At 39.7% G+C, this 20,594-nt stretch overlaps 1 protein-coding gene across 6 annotated transcripts in view; it reads left to right on the forward strand.

The window, feature by feature from the left end:
- The window catches only part of CUNH1orf141 (chromosome unknown C1orf141 homolog), a 59,491-nt gene that overhangs the window by 5,392 nt on the left and 33,505 nt on the right, over positions 1–20,594 (forward strand). For 2 of the 6 annotated variants that reach the window (XM_032296646.1, XM_032296647.1), the window contains exons 2-3: positions 6,606–6,697; positions 8,045–8,202. In XM_032296646.1, coding sequence (XP_032152537.1) covers positions 6,623–6,697; positions 8,045–8,202 — 233 coding nt within the window. In that variant the 5' untranslated portion in view covers positions 6,606–6,622. Of the gene's footprint in view, positions 1–877; positions 1,088–6,605; positions 6,698–8,044; positions 8,203–20,594 lie in introns of those variants that run through there. The other 4 variants (XM_032296649.1, XM_032296650.1, XM_032296648.1 and 1 more) reach the window with 3 other exon arrangements.

Here is a 20,594-nt window from a genome sequence, read left to right on the forward strand (position 1 = left end):
TTTTGTAGTTTTAGTAGAGACGGGGTTTCACCGTGTTGACCAGGATGGTCTCGATCTCTTGACCTCGTGATCCACCCGCCTCGGCCTCCCAAAGTGCTGGGATTACAGGCGTGAGCCACCGCGCTCGGCCGGTATTTCCTAAAGCAATAGATGTGACTGTAAACTAAAGCAATATACAAACTATTGTAGGCATCTGTAAATTCTGTTGTAGGTACTATAAACTTTGTTGAAATCTTAATCAGCAGATTATGTTGTGAATATATTTGTACATTGTTAAAATATTTTTAAAGATTATTTGTTTAATTGAATTAGTGTCTTATTGGAGTGATAGCTTTGAAGGTGCAAAACTTTGTATTTGTATAAAATTCCTCTGTTTACAAGGCAAAAAGAAAAAAAGAGTAGGCTTTTGACTGAAAGACATGTGGGAGAGCATTCTGAGTAGAAGGAAATGCATGAGTGAGGGGCATGCTTGGGAAAAGGGAAGGACATGTCCAGGAAGTAGGAATGGCAGAAAGTGGTGGAACAGAAAGGGGTCAGATCCTGGATTATCTTTTCTTGACTGGTCTCATATGTCTTCTGAAGAGTTTGGGTGTCATTCTTCAGGTTATGAGAGCAAGCCACGGTTTGTGGGCTGGAACTGATGCTGATCAGTTTCTGGTTTAAGAAAGACAGCTCTGATGGCATTTTGTTTGCTTGTTGTTTTTGAGAAGGAGTCTTGCTCTGTCACCCAGGCTGGAATGCAGTAGTGTGATGTAGCTAGGATTACAGGCATGCATCACCATGACCGTTGTTTTGTTTTGCTTTTAGGTAGAGATGGGGTTTCATCATGTTGGCCAGGCTGGTCTTGAACTTCTGACCTCAAGTGATCTGCCTGCCTTGGCCTCCCAAAGTGCTGGGATTACAGGTGTGAGCCACCATACCCAGCTTGATGGCATTTTGAAGAATCAATATTTGAGGAATGAGGAGGAAGGTTTGGGGCAGGCAAACTAGGGGGGTGTATAGTGCAGTAACCCAAAGGAGTCTAAATGACAACCTGAAGGTCTGAAGAAGGATGATGGCAATGGAAATCAAAGCAAGGATAAGAAAGGTCTGTCTTCTTGATGTTAATGTTGCCCCACTGTTAATAGAATTCGGTGAGAGACCATTGATCCATTCCACCCCTGAAAGTCTATGAGTTAAGCTATTGTGACCACATCAGAACCCTGTATTCCAGATGAGCACACTTCCCCCAACTCTAAGTAGAATGCTTCAGAAGATGAGAGAGATAACTAGTAGGATCAGAAGAAGAACTTTTTATCTTTTGCAAATAAATTTGAGCATGCTAAGAGGAAGACAATCGTGAAGAAAAGAGGTAAAATGTATAGGAGAAAGGTGACAACTAATAGAATTCTTTCGGGAGACTGAAGGTAATGGAGTTTAGAGTACATCAGGAGGGATTCGCTTTGGTCGGGACAGCCAACACCTGTTAAAATTAAAGTGCAGAACGGATGGGAATGAATAACACCTTGGTATGAGAGGTAGGAGCTGAAGAAGCTTTTAATTGATGGTCTATTTTCTTAGTGAAATAGGAGAGGGTATCTCTTTTGCCTAGGAAGATGGGGATCACAAAGAAAAATGTTTATCAGGTGCCAACTTTCTTAGTAAATTTGATAGAATACCTAGCACAATGTCTTCATGTAATACATTTAGGTAGCCAGTGACCAAATGAACAAATAAATGCTTATTATCAAATAATAATATATGCTCATATATATTATTGAGAATTCAGAAAGAAGTATGAAATAGGAACACCAAAGTATATATTAAAATTAAAAAGATATAATAAAGAACATAAACATAGATCACACTGAGGAACATTTAATATAGTTGTTTTTTTTTTTTTTTTTTAGACAGAGTCTCGCTCTGTCGCCCAGGCTAAGGTATAGTGGTGTGATCTCGGCTCACTGCAACCACCACTTCCCAAGTTCAAGCCATTCTCCCATCTCAGCCTCCCGAACAATCAGGACCACAGGGGTGTGCCACATAGGCTGGCTAATTTTTTGTATTTTTAGTAGAGACAGGGTTTCACCATGTTGGCCATGCTGGTCCCAAACTCCTGGCCTGACCTCAGATGACACACATGCCTCGGCCTCCCAGAATGCTGGGATTACTGGTGTGAGCCACTGCACCCAGCCCATTTAATATCATCTTGATTCATTTTGCATTAAAAGATTAATAGTTAGTTCATGCAAAGTAGTTGGAGTACACCCTCATATTAGTACTGATGTTTCTTTGCTCTCAGCATTTATTTGAGGAGATACAAAATAGGCCCTTGATGAACTTATGAACTATAGTGATGAAAGCAAGCAAGTTAATCCATAGTGTTCCCTCACCTCCACTTTTTCCCAGGGCCATTTATCCATTAGGCCCCACTGGCACATTGCCAAAGGTCTACGGGAGAAAAGTATTTGCAAACTGAAAAAAATGTATTGGTTTCAAAATTTGAAATTAAAACTACAAAACTAACATTCAGCCAATTTTATTAACTGTCAAATTTAGTATTCATAAAACTTTTGTTGACCCTTGAAAATAATTGGTTAGTTTTTCTCACTCTAAAAAAGTTCATGATCTGCCAATGATTTTCCAGAAATCATTCATAGCCAAATAATTTACTCTGAGCAAAATATTTTTAAAGCAAAAACATAAAAATTCTTTCATGCTACAGCTAACTGTATATAATAAAATACAGCTGTGTGTGCATGTGCATGTGTGTGTGTATGTGTATGTTTATGTGTGTGTGTGTGTGTGTGTGTGTGTGTGTATAATGGGATGACAGTTTGCCTCATAAAATGTCCTATGTGGTCTTCAAGATGGGTTGACTAAAAGTGAGAGGTGTAGGACACCTTACTCTAAAAAAGACCTGCTTTCTCAGCACTTTGGGAGGCTGACGCAGTCAGATCTCCTGGGGTCAGGAGTTCAAGACCAGCCTGACCAATGTGGAGAAACCCTGTCTCTATTAAAAATACAAAATTAGCCAGGCATGGTGGTGCATGCCTGTAATCCCAGCTACTCAGGAGGCTGAGGCAGGAGAATCGCTTCAAGCTGGGAGGCAGAGGATGCTGTGAGCTGAGATCGTGCCACTGCACTCCAGTTTGGGCAACAAGAACAAGACTCCGTCTCAAAAAACAAAAAAGAATTAAAAAAAAAAAAGACCTGCTTTCTGTTCTTTCTCACAAGTCAGTAGCATTGTCTCAGTTGGCTCTCTTGTAGTTTATACCTTCCCCAAACTGGGAAACTCATTCACTTTAATACATTAATTCTTTCAGTTATTTACCTGTGTCTTGCTGAAAAATAGAAATCTTTGTCTCCAGTAAAATAAACTTTGGTGAGGAATATGGGTGCCTTCTCCATCCCCTTGAACTCATATTATGTTTAAGGGAAACACAGAAGCTAAAACTCCTCGGAGAGTTTTAGTTTAGTTTAGTTTTACAAGAGGGATGGTTCTTGGGTCTGAAAACAAAATATGCCCACATAATCATAATCTATATTCTTTTTCAAAATCTGTTCCCTGCTGTCCTGTGGGAAACCCAGAGAGTCATAAGCATTCACATTGTGCAAATACCTTTACCCTGTCAAAGTAAAATAAAATATAGACACTAATCTCTAAAATCAAAATATTTATTTGGAATTAGCTCACACACACAGAGCAGTGGTCTTCAGTATCTAAAGAACAAAGAGAAGGTTAGAGGTTTTATAAAACCAGGAAATGTTACAAATTGGCGCTAGTAAGGTTTTGAGGCACTGACAAGATTGGTAAGTGAAGGCTGAGGGTAAAATTGGTTTAGAGTTGCCACAGGTCTTTTCAGTAGCTGTTAGATACTACTGGTTAGGTTATAGCAGTCAATTTCAGCTGCCAGAGGAACTGCGTTTTTTGGAGCAATGTTTTGTGCCCTGAGTGCTTTCGCTTTACCCTGGCTTCTCACTGTGTTTTAGTTAGGTACCACAAGAGTGACCCATTTCATATAATCAGCTTTCACAATCCTGGATCTCTCCTTCCCAGCATGCAACCTGATGTTGTGCGGTTTGCCACAAGACATTCTATCTGCCGGCACCCCCATGGCCCAGAATTTCCTCTGTGTAATTTTCTTTTAAAGAAATGGGGTCTTGCTCTGTCACCCAGGCTGGGGTGTAGCAGCATGATCATAGCTCACTGCAGCCTCAAACTCCTGGGCTTAAATGAACCTTTGATCCACCCACCTCAGCCTCCCCAGCAGCTGAGACTGTAGATGCGTGCTACCGTGCCCGGCTACTTTTTTTTTGTCTTTCTTTTTAAGATGGGGTCTTGCTATGTTGTCCAGAGTGGTCTCAAACTCCTAGGGTCAAGCAATCCTCCTGCATCAGCCTCCCAAGTAGCTGGGATTATAGGCATGCACCACCACACTCAGCATCTCTGTGGAATTTCTTTATCACACCGGACTACATCATGTGATGGAGGGAGAATCTGGCTGGATGTGGTGACGTGATAGAAGGCATGCTGGGATGGGATGTCACTATCAAGACATGAAGAATTCATACTCAGGGCAATATGTGGTGAAGGAAAAAGAGTAAAAAAAAAAAAGCTAAAAAAAAACCAAGTACAAAATAATGTAAACTTTTGGCATAGAATCTTTAATTTTTCTCTTTTTATGAACTGTTGTCTCCATGTGGTGTTGGTGGAATAATATACAATATAGGAAAAATATAGACTTTTTTGAGCCAGAGAGACCTTAGTATTAACATTAATGTTCATTAAAATATTGATGATTCAGTACTTTCTGTTAACCATATAAATTTTACACTTAAATGCCACTGAAGCCCATTTAATTCACTGTGCAAAAATACACTGACTGCATGGTCATCTGCACTTTTTTTTTTTTTCGAGATTGAATCTTACTCTGTCACTCAGGCTGGAGTACAGTGGCGCACCATCTCGGCTCACTGCAAGCTCCACCTCCTAGGTTCAAGTGATCCTGCTACCTCAGCCTCCCAAGTAGCTGGGATTAAAAGCATGTGCCACCATGCCCAACTAATTTTTGTATTTTCAGTACAGATGGAGTTTCACCATGTTGGCCAGGCTGGCCTTGAACTCCTGACCTCAAGTGACATGCCCGCCCAGACCTCTCATAGTGCTGGGATTATAGGCATGAACCACTGTGCCTGGTCCATCTACAAAAAATTTTTTAATAAATAAAAAAATAAAGGGAGCTTTGGGTTGATATTTCTGGATTCTTGCCTCCACTCTGTCCTAGCTATTTATATTTTACTGATAGGGTACTTTGTGGCCTTCAGTTTTTCTCATTTGAAGATGTAAATTAGACCAGGTTCTAATGTCTCATGCAGCTCCCTAAGCTTAATATGAACTGCTTGACCTCAGATGAGACTTTTAGCAATATTAATTAATGAGAAAATACCAACTATTATGGCAATGGGACCTAACCAGCTTAGCTGCTGCTACTTATGTGTGACTAATTGCCTACTACATGCTGTTAACAGTCTTCGATCATTGACCAATTTAATTTGAAGCAATTAATTATATAAATATGAGTTTCTTGCATTTACTTTCATTAAAATTATATCATGACAAAAAGAAAATAGATATGTCTAAAGTCCTACTCTTGGCTGGGCGCCATGGCTCCTGCCTGTAATCCCAGCACTTTGGGAGGCTGAGAAGGGCAGATCACTTGAGGTCAGGAGTTTGAGACCACCCTGGCCAACATGGTGAAACCCCATCTCTACTAAAAATACAAAAATTAGCTGGCCATGGTGTGCAAGCCTGTAATCCCAGCTACTTGGGAAGCTTAGGCAGGAAAATCGCTTGAATTCAGGAGGCAGAGGTTGCAGTGAGACAAGATCACACCATTGCATTCCAGCCTGGGCAACAGAGCAAGACTCTGTCTCAAAAGAAAAAAAAAATTAAGTCATATGCCTAGCTTGATAGATTTTTAATTTAAAAAATTAAAAAAGAAAATAGACGTAAGTCAAGCCACTTGGTCTTGCTTTAAGTATAAGTCACATATGGTTCTCATATGGTAATAGTGAACTTTCTCCCCCTCACCTTTATCATAAATTTAAAAATTCATGGGGCCTATACACATCTGGGAGTTCTGATCATATGGCTTTCAATTGAAAAAACTTGGGCACATTTACAATTCTATGATTTACTGTATGGTTTAAACAATTTTTTTTTTTTTTTTTTTTTTGAGATGGAGTCTTGCACAGGCTGGAGTGCAATGGCTCGATTTCAGCTCACTGCAACCTCTGCCTCCCAGTCCATGTGATTCTCCTGCCTTAGCCTCCCAAGTATCTGAGATTACAGACACACACTTGGCTAATTTCTTGTATTTTTAGTAGAGACGGGGTTTCACTATGTTAGCCAGCCTGGTCTTGAACTCCTGACCTCATGATCCGCCTGCCTTGGCCTCCCAAAGTGCTGGGATTACAGGGCGTGAGCCACCGAGCCCAGCCAAACAATTCTGTTATTTACCTAAAACAGTAATGTAAAAGTGGGTCTTTTGAAAACTTATGCATAATTGTTATATGTTTAAATTTGAATTGATTTGTTCTTCTTCTTCCTTATTTTAAAATAGGGATTTACTGACTGACAATGGCAGAAAAAATCTTAAAGAAGTTAGATGTCCTTGATAAGCAAGCAGAGACAATCTTGGCCAGAAGAGCAAAGGTTTGTGAAGTATAAACTACAATTTAATTTAATCATTAACAGGTTAACATTTCAAATGTGAATAATTTTACTTTTCAGCTAAATGATGCATTAATATTATATAAACTAATTTGTAAAAAGCAAATAATTATACTGGTTGAAAAGGTAACGTATATAAAATATAAAATATAAAACGTATATAATGTATATAAAATATAAAAACCTTATTACTGAGTAGTATTCCATTATATAGATGTACCAATCATTGGTACATGTAACCAATCATGTACCAAGAAAGTTTCAACCAATCATCCAATGCAGGGCTTTTGGATTGTTTTCACAATTTTACTAGTAAAAATGAAGCTGCTTGAAAAATAAAATAAAGCTGCTATGGACATTTGCATCCAGGTTTTTATATGAACATGAGATTCCATTTCTCTGAGGTGAATGCCCAAGAGTATGATTGCTGGTGCAATCTTTCTCTGAACTGTAGCAAGATCAAGGCCACAAGATTTGGTTTGAGTTCCCCCAATCCAATGGGTTTCTCTTCCCTGAACCTCAGCCTTGAAACCGCCTCCAGGAAGTAAGCTGGGCTAGTGGAGGGTCGATCTCATTTGTTTCCCTTCTTTCAGCGATCTGTCCTCCTCTGTTTTCTAATAGCTGAAGGCAGTTGTTTTCATATATTTGTCTGCGTTTCCAGTTGTTGAGAGCAGATTAATTCCCATAGTGCTTAATCTATTGGCAGAAGCAGAAGCTCCCCATATCCTTTGACTTTGCTTTCAGGGTTTTCATCTCTTTATTCCTTTGTGCTATGCTCTGAGACCTTTTGGCTCCTTTTCTCACCTTTTAGCAAGATCCTTTTTCTACTTCAATCCATTTGTATAAAGATGTTAACAAAGTCCTCTTTTGATTGCTTTCTTCACTCTATTTCTGGCTCATGCGACTAGAGGAAGATTGGTGTGATTCACCATGTGTGTGGCTACAGGAAGAGGAGCAGGCTGAAGAGACATGCCTGCTGTGGTTCCAAGAACTCTATGTATCATATCTATATTTGATAAATATGTAGGTCTTTCCTTAAATTCTCTGTTTTAGAGTGAGGAGGGAGACTTCATAATCTTCTAGTCCTACCCTCACATTTTATAGATGGGAAAAGAATGGCTCAGGTCACAAAGCAAAGGCATAAAAACAGTTGGTGCACAAAACCCCAATCTGTTTTTAAGGATTGCCTACCACCTAAATTCTGTGTGTGTCTGTGTGTGTGTATGTGCGTGTGTGTGTGTGAAGTGAGATTAATTTTTGTCTTTCCACCTAAGATTTTCCTCATATGAAAAGTACTCATTTTTTTTTTCCACTTTGGCTTTGCTGCAGATAAACAGGCTTCAGAATGAAGGAAGAAAAACAACTATGGCTCTACCCCTGACGTTTGATTTTCAGTTGGAATTTGAAAAGGATAGTGCTACCTCCACATCTAAGGCAATATCAAAGATCAGAGAAGACAAGTCATGTGGCATTACAAAATCAAAAATGTAACTATCATAATTACCTTAAATTTTCAGTTCAGAGTTTGTTTGTTTGTTTTTGAGACAGAGTGTCACTCTTATGGCTTAGGCTAGAGTGTCGTAGTGCAAACATAGCTCACTGCAGCCTCAACTTCCCAGGTTTAGGTGATTCTCCCACCTCCGCCTCCTGGGTAGCTGGGACTATAGGCATGCACCACCACGCCCAGCTAATTTTTTGTATTTTTAATAGACATGGGTTTTGTCATGTTGCCCAGGCTGGTCTTGAACTTCTGGCCTCAAGAGATCTACCCTCCTTGGTTTCCCAAAGTACTAGGATTACAGGCATGAGCCACTACACCTGGCCCAGTTCAGAGTTTTAAAACATTACTTTACTTATATTTGTCTTAGATGATGCAATATATATGAAATGAAAGTTGTATGGCATATTTTATAAGGGTTATGCGTTAAAATATACTAGATTAGCTTTCTGAATATTCCTAGTTTATAAAATATTTATTATGTATAATATTTCACTAGTGTAGATGGTAATTACAATTCTGAATTTTTAAAGAAAGGCTTTTCTTGAGCTCAATTATATTGCCCCAAATTAATGTCAGGATTTACTTCAAACTCCAACTGATACGCTTTAAAAAAAGCCTGCCTAGAAAACTAAGTAAGGCAATTTCTCTGTGTACTTTAAAGGGGTAGCCTAAATATGTCATACTTGGTCTTTCACTGGCATTTAGTACATGCATAATGCTATATAACATTTTTCCAAGCACATCAGAATTGTAGAGGAGAGTTCAGAAAAAAGAAGTACTAAGATGTGGAATCAATAGAACTTCAAATTAATTGGACATTGGTGGTAGTGTGAATACTGTCCTTATTTCATTTATTCTGGATAAAAAGTTTTCCTCACTTGTTCTCTGCTTAAGTGCAAAGCACTACAACGCACCCAGTTACCAAGCCCAACATCTCACAGTCATCCTATTGAATGGGGCACAGTACTGATGAAGAGCACAGGCTCTGAAATCAGATTGCCAAGGTTTAAATCCAGCCTTGCCACTTGTTAGCTATGTGACCTTGATTTTCACACATAGTTTAGATAGGCAGCAGCTATGACACTATGCACTAGGCAGCCCACATGTGCACTATTCTTGTGGGCCAGGCGCGGTGGCTCATGCCTGTAATCCTAACACATTGGGAGGCTGAGGTGGGTGGATTGCCTGAGGCCAGGAGTTCAAGACCAGCCTGGACAACATGGTGAAACCCTGTCTGTACGAAAATATATTTTTAAAAAATTGGCCGGGGCCGGGTGCAGTGACTCACACCTATAATCCCAGCATTTTTTGCGAGTCCGAGGAGAGTGGATCACGTAAGGTCAGGAGTTCAAGACTAGCCCGGCCAACATGGTGAAACCCCGTCTCTACTAAAAATACAAAAATTAGCCAGGCATGGTGGTGGGCACCTGTAATCCCAGCTACTTGAGAGGCTGAGACAGGAGAATTGCTTGAACCTGGGAGGTGGAGGTTGCAGTGAACCAAGATCATACCACTATACTCCAGCCTGGGCAACAGAGTGACACACCATCTCAAAAAAAAAAAATTAGCCAGGCATGGTGGTGAATGCCTGTAGTCCCAGCTACTTGGGAGGCTGAGGCACGAGAATTGCTTGGACTTGGGAGGCAGAGGTTGCTATGAGCTGAGACTGAGCTACCGCAGTCTAGCCTGGATCATAAAGCAAGACTTCATCTCAGAAAACAAGCAAACAAACAAAAACAATGACATTTGCATCTAAGGCCACTCCTACCTATCGCTTGCTGGTCTCCAAGTAGCTTTCCTTATGCAACAGTTTTGTACTATTGCTTAGAGTGAAACAAGCTTTTTTAGCCCCATGTTTAAGTGCAGTTTTACAGATGAAAAAACTAAGTCTGGTTGAGGTTAAACAATTTGCTCAAGGTCACACAGATGACAAGTTGCAAGGCTGGATTTGAACCTTAGCACTCTGATTTCAGAGCCTGTGTTCTTCATCACTACTGTACGCCATTCAATAGGATGAAGGCAAGCTTTGGGGCTTGTAACTAAGTGGATTGTAGTGCTTTGTACTTAGGCAGAGAACAAGTGAGGAAAAGGAGATTGGGGTAGATAAGAGAATCAAGGTGAAAAGAGCTGGAATTTATTCTGTAGGTGTTAAGTTTGAGATGCCCACGGGGCATTTAGGTAGAGATACCAGAAGAAAGTTGGACAGACAAGTCTGAATCGAAAGTAAAACAACACTACTTGTGTAGCTAATAATTGTCATTTTCATGTAAGTATTTTGATTATGGCACAAAATACAACTCACTCAGATTTTTGTTATGATTTACCAGGATATCAGAACATGTTTCCATTGTAGAACTGTAGGATAAGAAAAAGGAGTTTGTTTCTAGCATAAGTAAATACATGTCAGTACTTTATATAATTTAGCTTTATCACAGACTTCTTACATTACTACTTTATTTTTTGTGTAGACACAGCCCATAATTCTGCTTCCAAATAATTTATAGAACTATCCATATGGAAATGGAATGTTTTAAAAATACCAGAAAAACATTGCATAAAATGGAAGTTGAGAATGTGGGGAAGGGAAAATGTATGTCCTACTATGATTTTCATATTTTATATTTATATATTATATATATGCCTTTGTGTAACAGTATGGTATGTGGCTAATGACTCATTAGACACATTTAGAGGTAACATGCAATGTTTTAAGGCAGTATTTCCCAGGATGATACTGTTGCTATCCCTTTCCTGCCTGATAAGATTATTTTCTAAATAGCTTATAAAGGCCTCATTGATCTTGTGTTAGTGTCAGTATAACCCATCAATAACTGAGTAATGCTCCTCTTAAGTGTAAGCCTGAATGACTGGGATGTTTGCGGCTAGAGGCAAAGCCAGAATATTAAGTATAAAAAACAAAGTGGCATATATTTCTAAGATTCCAAGACCAAGTAAATTTGGTTTGATCAATGTCTGTATGTCAAACACCAGCAAAAACCATATGTCCAACACCAGCAAAAAAAAAAAAAAAAAGTACATAAAAAGTTCAAGAATTTACATAAGAATTAGGATATAACTCTAGCCAAAGGAAATAAAATTTGTTTGGAATAATTGAGAAGATGATCTTGAATATGTAGCTAAGTCCAAGCAGCAGCCTATCTAAACTATGGCATTTGCCTCTAAGCCTACTCCTATCTACTACCTGCCTGTCTCTCAGTAGCTTGCCTCAGGCAGCAGTTTTGTACTGATCCACAGAGTGAAACAAACTTCCTTAGATATTGGTTAATTCAATCAAAAGATACAGCTCCTAGGAACACTCATAGTTTTAACATTCCTTGTATAATTTTTGTTTAACAAAATAGAATGCTTGGCTGGGTGGCTGCGGCTCACACCTGTAATCCCAGCACTTTGGGGTGATGAGACGGGAGGATTGCTTGAGCCCAGGAGTTTGAGACCAGCTTGGGCAACATGGTAAGATCCTGTCTCTACCGAAAAAAGCCTTTTTTTAAAAATTAGTCAGGCTTGGTGGTGAGCACTTATAGTTCCAGCTACTTGTGAGACTGAGGCAGGAGGATTGCTTGAGCCCAGAAGTTCAAGGCTACAGTGAACTATGATTGTACCACTGCACTCTAGCCTGGGCAACAGAGCAAGACCTTACCTTAAAAAACAAACAAACCTCAAATACAACTCTTTAAAATAGCAAAACATATTAATTCCTTGCTATATTTAAAAACATAAGAACCCAATTTGTGCAAAAATGAAGAAATATAACAGATGTTGTAAATTACTGTTTAGTTCTCTGGACATACCAAGCATTGTTTTTTTTTTTTTTTTTTTTTTCTTTTTTTGAGACGGAGTTTCACGCATGTTACCCAGGCTGGAGTGCAATGGCGCGATCTCGGCTCACCGCAACCTCCGCCTCCTGGGTTCAGGCAATTCTCCTGCCTCAGCTTCCTGAGTAGCTGGGATTACAGGCACGCACCACCATGCCCAGCTAATTTTTTGTATTTTTTTAATAGAGACGGGGTTTCACCATGTTGACCAGGATGGTCTCGATCTCTTGACCTCGTGATCCACCCGCCTCGGCCTCCCAAAGTGCTGGGATTACAGGCTTGAGCCACCGCGCCCGGCCCCATGCCTGGTTATTTTTTATTGAGAAAGGGACAATGCCATCGTAAAAGTATAGATGTAATTTGAAGCTCTAGATGGTTTCTTCTCCAGAGAAAATTTGTGCTGGCTTTTGGCAAATAACTAGGCTAGGGGCATCAGCAATCCTGGATCGGGTAGCGATCATTCAAAACTGGACTTTTATTCTTTTGAGAGCGTGTCTATTTATGGCTCTCCATTAAATAGGTTGTGAACTATAAACCTTTGGAGTCCCAATCTAAGACTGAAGTGTATTCTAGGACCTCTCCTCAGTGGGCCCTGAATTTCAGTTTTGTTCCCACAGCCCTGTAAGTTGGCTAAAAGTAACATACAGCTTTCTGATCTCTCCTGCTGATTTGGAATTGACAAAAATGCAGATCCAAATGTCATCCTTACCTGAGCTCACTCTTCTTACAGCTCTTGGCCCCTCAAAACCCTTACTGTTTTGGGAGCTCTTGGGTGTACTCGAATATTTTCATATTTTGTCCAGCTTTTCTAGTTGTTCTCAGGGGGATAGCTAGTCTAAAACCACCAGCTTCTATTTCCAGAAGGGGAACCCAAGTTGCTATGTAGTGTAATACAGTTGACTCTTGAACAACATGGGTGTGAACTACTTGGTTCCACTTATATGTGGGATTTTTTTCAATAAATACATTTGGGCCTCTATATCAGTAGGTTCTGCATCTACAACCAAACATAGATTTAAAATACAGTATTTGCAGGATAAGAAACCACATATATGTAGAGGGCCAAATTATTGTGTTCAGGGGTTCCGTAGGGCTGACTGTGGGAATTGAGTATGCTGAAATTTGGTGTGGGTGCAGATGTTTTTTCAAAGCACTTCATGCGATTCTAATATACAGCTTGTAGTTTAAGAAGCACTACTACAGGCCTCTTTACATCTCACTCCGTCAATCAAGAGATCCCAGTATGGCAGCCTGTTTGCCACTCATTCATAGTCTCTGTCACTGCCTGGTATTACCTGAGGCCAAAATAGCTTGAGCTTCTGAGGTGTGGAAGGAACCTATGCTTGCTATAAAGAGTAGTCAAAGAGAAATCACGGATCATTGAAGGGGACGCTTATTTGAAGGAGAGAGATGAAGCTGAACCATCAGAACAGGTGGCTCCTAATGAGTCAGACTTAATGGAAAGAACAGAAGAAAACTTTAGAAAATATGTCTCTTAAGGATAGAAATAACAGGGGGGAAATTACATGAAAAAATAAGCATTTCTAAATCAAAAACTAAATAGAAAAATTAAAAATAGAATATAAGCTGGGCATGGTAGCTCACATCTGTAATCCCAGCTACTAAGGAAGCTAAGTCAAGAGGACTGCTTGAGGCCAGGACTTAAAGTCTGCAGTGAGCTGTGATTGCACCACTGCACTCTAGCCTGGGGGAAAGAAAAAAACCCTGTCTCAAAAAAAAAAAAAAAAAAAAAAAAAAAAAAACTTAAAAAATGGAAGTCATATTGAAAGGAAACATGTATATGATTTTGGGGTACTAAATATGTAAATATGTACTTAATATATAAATTAAAAGATGGTTAGGAAATAATCAAAGTGATATTTGAAAAAAAAGCCCTTATTTTGAAGATATCGAAGTTTCAGATCAAAAGGGTCACCAAGTGCAAAACTTATGGTAAAATTACTAAATTCTGAAGGCAGGAAAAACCAAGTTAATTACAAAGAAAAGGAAATAAAATCAGTTTTATAGATCTCTCTGTATCTCTAAGGCTAGAAAATAGTAAATTATTTTCAACTTTTGAACAGCATGGCAATTGAGGAATCCTCTGTATGAAACATCATTTATGTATGAGAACAAAAGAGATTTTTTTAGACATGAAAGGTTTTAGAAAGTAATCTACCTATGTATTTTTTTTTCCTGAGGAAACTACATGGAAGAGTATTTACCCAAATTGAAAATTAAACATGAATAAAATAAAGATCCCAAACTGGGTATCTTATTACAGAAAAAATATTTTAAAAATTATTCTGTGATGCCACAGTGAAAACTCTGGGATTCTGTCTCAAAGTGGCTCTTCTATAAAAACATAAAACATTCCAGGGAATTTCCAGGGAAGTAATTCATAAGCAATTTCCAACTGGGAAAGGGGAGCTTTCAGAGCAACCCCATGGTTCTATCTGAGCTGTATCCTTCCCGTGGGTTTCTTCCCTTTCCATGAAAGTGCCATTTCAATGACCCATCCCAATGATAAGCAGTCATTTCCTATAATTCCAGCCTGTACAACTCAAAATCAAGGCCTTTATCTGTATTTCCCTTAATTCAACTAAGACACGATATAATTTCACAGGAATTTTTTTTTTAATATATGAGCAAAAACAGGCAGAGGGGAAAGGGGATGAATTTTTTTTAATGCAAAAATTTACAGAAGCAATAAAATTTACAAAGAACAGATTTATGATCTTATACTGGTGAGTTAGCCCACCAAATTTATAATTCCAAATTCTATCTCTCATTTTCTCTTAGAACCTAGAGGCAGGAACATTTTTTTCATAGGTTATTGGGGTACAGGTAGTATTTGGTTACATGAGTAAGTTCTTTAGTGGTGATTTCCGAGATTTTGGCGCACTTATCACTCGAGCAGTATACACTGCACCCTATTTGTAGTCTTTTATTCCTCGCCCCCCTCCCACCCTTCCCCACAAGTCCCCAAAGTCCATTGCATCATTCTTCATGCCTTTGCCTCCTCATAGCTTAGCTTTCACATATCAGTGAGAACATACGATGTTTTGTTTTAGGAACAAAATTTTTATTCCTAGCTCAGAGAACAGGTGCAGAAAATGATAATCTGGCTGCTCCTTTTTTTCTTTTTCTTTTTTTTTGAGACAGAGTTTTGCTCTGTCACCCAGGCTGGAGTACAGTGGTGCAATCTCGGCTCACTGCAACCTCCCTCTCCTGGGTTTAAGAGATTATCAAATGTCCATCGATGATAGACTGGACAGGGAAAATGTGGCACATATACACCACGGAATACTATGCAGCCATAAAAAAGGATGAGTTCATGTCCTTTGTAGGGACATGGATGAACCTGGAAACCATCATTCTCAGCAAACTGACACAGGAACAGAAAATCAAACACTGCATGTTCTCACTCATAGATGGGTGTTGAACAATGAGAACACATGGACACAGGGAGGGGAGCATCACACACTGGGGTCTGTCGGGGTGAAATAGGGGAGGGATAGCAGGGGGTGGGGAGTTGAGGAGAGATAGCATGGGGAGTAATACCAGATACAGGTGATGGGGAGGAAGGCAGCAAATCACACTGCCATGTGTGTACCTATGCAACAATCTTGCTTGTTCTTCACATGTACCCCAAAACCTAAAATGCAATAAAAAAACAACAACAAAAAAGAGATTATCCTGCCTCAGCCTCTTGAGTAGTTGGGATTACAGGTGTGTACCCCCACACCTGGATAATTTTTTGTATTTTTCGTCAAGACAGGGTTTCACCATGTTGGCCAGGCTGGTCTTGAACTCCTGTCCTTAAGTGGTACACTCTCCTTTGTGATATTGTGCTGGCCTAGAGCCAGAACCGGAGCAAAACTATTTTATAAAATGCAAAACTGTTTTTAGATAAGTTGAAATGGCTGCCCCATTCTCCTTACAATAACTACTGTCCTTGGCCTCTGTAAATAGAACTGCAGTTTGTTCTTCAAAACTATGTAAAGCTGCTTACCTTTTCTTATCAGTAACTGCTCTCTGTGGCCCTAATATGACAGGCAAGCAGTCCTAACCCATGCCATCTTGGCTCCTGTGGCTTGTAATAAGTAACTAAGGTCTGTGGTTTCCACCTTAACCAGATAATGTGTAAACAAATGTTTATCTTGACTTCTGTAAACCACTTAAGTAACAAACGGAATGACAAAAGTCCCCTTGGCCCTTGGAATGTCCGGAGACCCCCACCCTCATCTCTGCCCAGGAGGTAATTTACAGAATCCACTAGCCCTCGGAATGTCTGAAGCCTTTTCATTCCCATCCCTGCCCCTCACCCCCACTCCCAAGGTGGTTTTTCGGGTATAAAAAATCGTGGCACCCTCCTGTTGCCACCACAGGTTGGAGAGACGTGAGTCCTCTGTGGTCGCCGGCATAATAAATAACCCTACAATCTGGCATACTTTTGTCTTGTAATAACTTTCTACATTCGGTCAAATACAACACCTTAGCCTCCCAAAGTGCTGGGATTATAGGCGTGAGCTGCCACGCACAGTCAATCTGGACACCCTTATTGTTGAGTAATTAATAGTCCTTTGTCTCTGATCCTGGAGTCTCATATCTTCTGCCAGCATTGATGAAACTGTGGCAGGTCAACTTGTTAGCTTGTAAGTAGGGTCAAATCTCAGACTGTTAGTGGCTTTTAACACCTACTTCTAGGAAAGAAGCTTGGGAGTAGAATAACTGATACTTGGACCCTCCTTAAAAACTGTGGTAAAAGTAATTGTAGCTCAGTCCTCAGTGAGTTATAGAACACCCTTATCCAGGTCCCTGTCAGCCTAGAAAGAAGCTATATACCCATTTTATCTATGCTACAATTCTATCTGCTTCTAGATAGCAGATTTATAATTTAGTTAGACCTCAGCCAAATCTAAAAACTTAATCTATATAAACAATGGAAACTTTAAAAAATATGACAGGAGACTATATAAACTAAAAAAGAAAGTCAAGATCAGTTGAGGACAGGATTTGTGTACAGTTAATCTTATAAATCAAATGTATAATACTTAGATTTTATTTCAGTGCATCCCTTATAAACCACGTTAAGTATGCATTTGTTGGAGGACTAAAAAACGAAAAGCTGTCAATCTCCCAGCACTTTCACCAAACTTTGGCTTTTCTCTCATAAGTACACTGTACTTTTGTTATTGTTGTTGTTGTTTTAAGACAGAGTCTTGTTCTGTTGTTGCCCAGGCTGGAGTGCAGTGGCGTGATGTCGGCTCACTGCAACCTCCCTCTCCTGGGTTCAAGTGATTCTCCTGCCTCAGCCTCCCAAGTAGCTGCGACTACAGGCACATGCCACCATACCCAGCTAATGTTTTGTATTTTTAGAAGAGATGGGGTTTCGCCATGTTGGCCAGGCTGGTCTCGAACTCCTGACCTCAGGTGATCCACCTGCCTTGGCCACCCAAAGTGCTGGAATTACAGGCATGAGCCACTGCACCCAACCTAGCACACTGAACTTTTAAGAGTACTTGGAAAACTTAGTATGTTTAACACTTCCCAAAAGAATGTTAAAATGACCACAGTTTGCAAAATTGAAGAGAAAACAATGGCAACATAAAGTCACAATATTGGTAATGAAGAAGAAGCTATAGCCATAGATATGGAAGACATTAAAATAATTATAATGAATACTTCATATAACTACATTGCTTTGAAACATGGGTGTAATAATGGATGATATTTTGGGAAAATATGAAAGGGGAAAATCTCAACAAAAAAGAAAACATAAATAGATCAATAACTGTAGAAAAACATGAAGCAGTCAAAGAACTCTTACAAAAGCACCACTTTGAAACTGTGTCAAGGGTGAATTTCTTTGTAGTTTCAAAGAACTATTTAAATGGTTTTGGAACACAGACAAAGGTGGAATAGTTCTCAGTTCTTTTTTGCAAAGGTAGATTTGATCCTTAAGTCTGACCACAAGAATGGAAAACAAATATAGATTTTTAAAGAAATATAAAATAAGATGTTAGTTTTAACTATTTTGTTGCTTATTCTTGATTCAGGGACTTAACAACCTAAAGCAGGCCTGTAATCCCAGCACTTTGGGAAGCTGAAGTGGGCGGATCACCTGAGGTCAGGAATTCGAGACCAGCCTGGCCAACATGATAAAACATCGTGTCTACTAAAAATACAAAAATTAGCTGGACATGGTGGCACATGCCTGTAATCCCAGCTACTTGGGAGGCTGAGGCAGAATAGATTGAACCTTAGAGGCAGAGGTTGCAGTGAGCCAAGATCACACCATTGTACTCCAGCCTGGGTGCCAAGAGCAAAACTCCATCTCAGAAATAATAATAATAAGAAGAAAGCACTTTTATATTTCTTTAATTTTATCCTGATCACTTTGGTTATTAAAAGTCTGTCCAACTTAGTCTTTTGATCTCACTCCTCATCAAGGCTGTTCCTTCCCTATGCAAGCCAGTCTAGTGACACTGGAGGAGCTGAAATGGAGAGGGGTATGGTCAGTAATTTGATTCTTCCTGTTCCCTCACATGAGAGTAGGAGGTTGATATGGTCTTTCTCTAGCACCTCCTCCTCACTCTTATTCTGATTTCTTTTTTCTCTGACATGGGAACAGTGGCGTGCTAAAGCCAGCTCCTACCAACTCATTAGAGCTGTTGGTTGAATTTTCAGCAATTTTATGAGATGTTTATGGCGCACTCACTATTAAAAATTAAATTATGTAAACTTAAAATTTAATGATATGCTAAAAACAAAGATAATACTCAAAACTCATCACTTCCTAATTATTTTACATTTTACTATTATCCATGGTTTTGAAGTTCTTTACATCTATTATATCCATATGATAGAAATTTGTATAACAGTAGGCTACTACACGTCTCTTCCAAATTCCACATTTAATTATATCACATTGGTATCTAGAAACTGAGAATGGTAGTATTTACACCACATCAGTTGGCAAACACTGAAAATCAAGGCTTGAGTAATTGTCTGTCTATATTTAAGAAAGTGAGGAAGAAAATGTTAATGATGAAGATTAAACTTAAATGTAAGTTTTACCAAAAAAAGTATGCCTTACCTATTGCCATTATGCTTTGAATAGCACAAAAAAATCAGAAAATATGCAAAAACTATTATTTGGGGCTGGGCATGGTGGCTCACACCTCTAATCCCAGCACTTTGGGAGGCCAAGGCGGGCGGGTCACAAGGTCAAGAGATGGAGACCATCCCGGCCAATATGGTGAAACCCTGTCTCTACTACAAATAGAAAAATTACCTGAGTGTGGTGGTGCACACTTGTAGTCCCAGCTATTTGGGAGGCAAGAGAATTGCTTACACCCAGGAGGCAGACATTGCAGCAAGCTGAGATCCCGCCATTGTACTCCAGCCTGGTGACAGAATAAGACTCTGTCTCAAAAAAAAACAAAAAGAAAAAAAGAACAACAACGATAGAAAAAAACCTATTATTTGGTTCAGCAAAGAAGTAGCTTATATTATGGATGAATGAGTGAAATTCCATGTCAGAACTACACCCAAAGGTAAGGTTATTAAACATTTACCAGCACATCCCCTTCTATGGAAGTAAAGAAGGAGGGAGAGAGAAGAAGACAAAATTTTTTTTTTTTTTTTTTTTTTTTTTTGGGACGGGGTTTCGCTCTTGTTGCCCTGGCTGGAGTGCAATGGCGCGATCTCGGCTCACCGCAACCTCTGCCTCCTGGGTTCAGGCAATTCTCCTGCCTCAGCCTCCTGAGTAGCTGGGATTACAGGCACGCACCACCATGCCCAGCTAATTTTTTGTATTTTTAGTAGAGACGGGGTTTCACCATGTTGACCAGGATGGTCTCGATCTCTTGACCTCGTGATCAACCCATCTCGGCCTCCCAAAGTGCTGGGATTACAGGCTTGAGCCACCGCGCCCGGCCTGACAAAATTTCTTATTAACTGGGCACTGTTTTCATCTTTTCCCTCAGTCATCAATCATTTTCTAGCCAACTTTAGTGTTAAAGAGCACACGTGAGAGATCCTCAGAGGAACCCATTCTCCACCAAGGAGAGCTTCCTTCAGCTACAACTCTTCAAATTCTCCATCATCTCCTATACTTTTTAATATACACTCCACAATTTCTTCTGCGGAGGATCCCCAGGCTTGCAGTCAGCGATCTGGGTGGAGTACCAGCAAAATGACCCAAACACAGTTACTACTTTAGTATCCATTTGACCCCTGTATTAGTTCAGGCTGCCATAAAGAATACCATAGCCTGGGTGGTTTAAATAACAGAAATTTATTTGTTATAGTTCTAAAGGCTAGGAAGTCCAAGATCGGTGTCTGATGAGGATGCTCTTCCTGCTTTGCAGACAGCTGTCTTCTTATAGTATCTTCATATGGCAGAGAGAAAGAGAGAGAGATAGCACCTCTCTCATGTCACATAAGGGCATTAATCCCACTCATGAGGCTACACACTCATGACCTAATTACCTCTTAAAGGCCCCACCTCCCAATACCATAACTGGGGATTTAGACT

This window comes from Sapajus apella, unplaced genomic scaffold, assembly GCF_009761245.1.
Source record: "Sapajus apella isolate SASKATOON/1434 unplaced genomic scaffold, GSC_monkey_1.0 scaffold36, whole genome shotgun sequence".
Taxonomy (NCBI): Eukaryota; Metazoa; Chordata; class Mammalia; order Primates; family Cebidae; genus Sapajus; species Sapajus apella.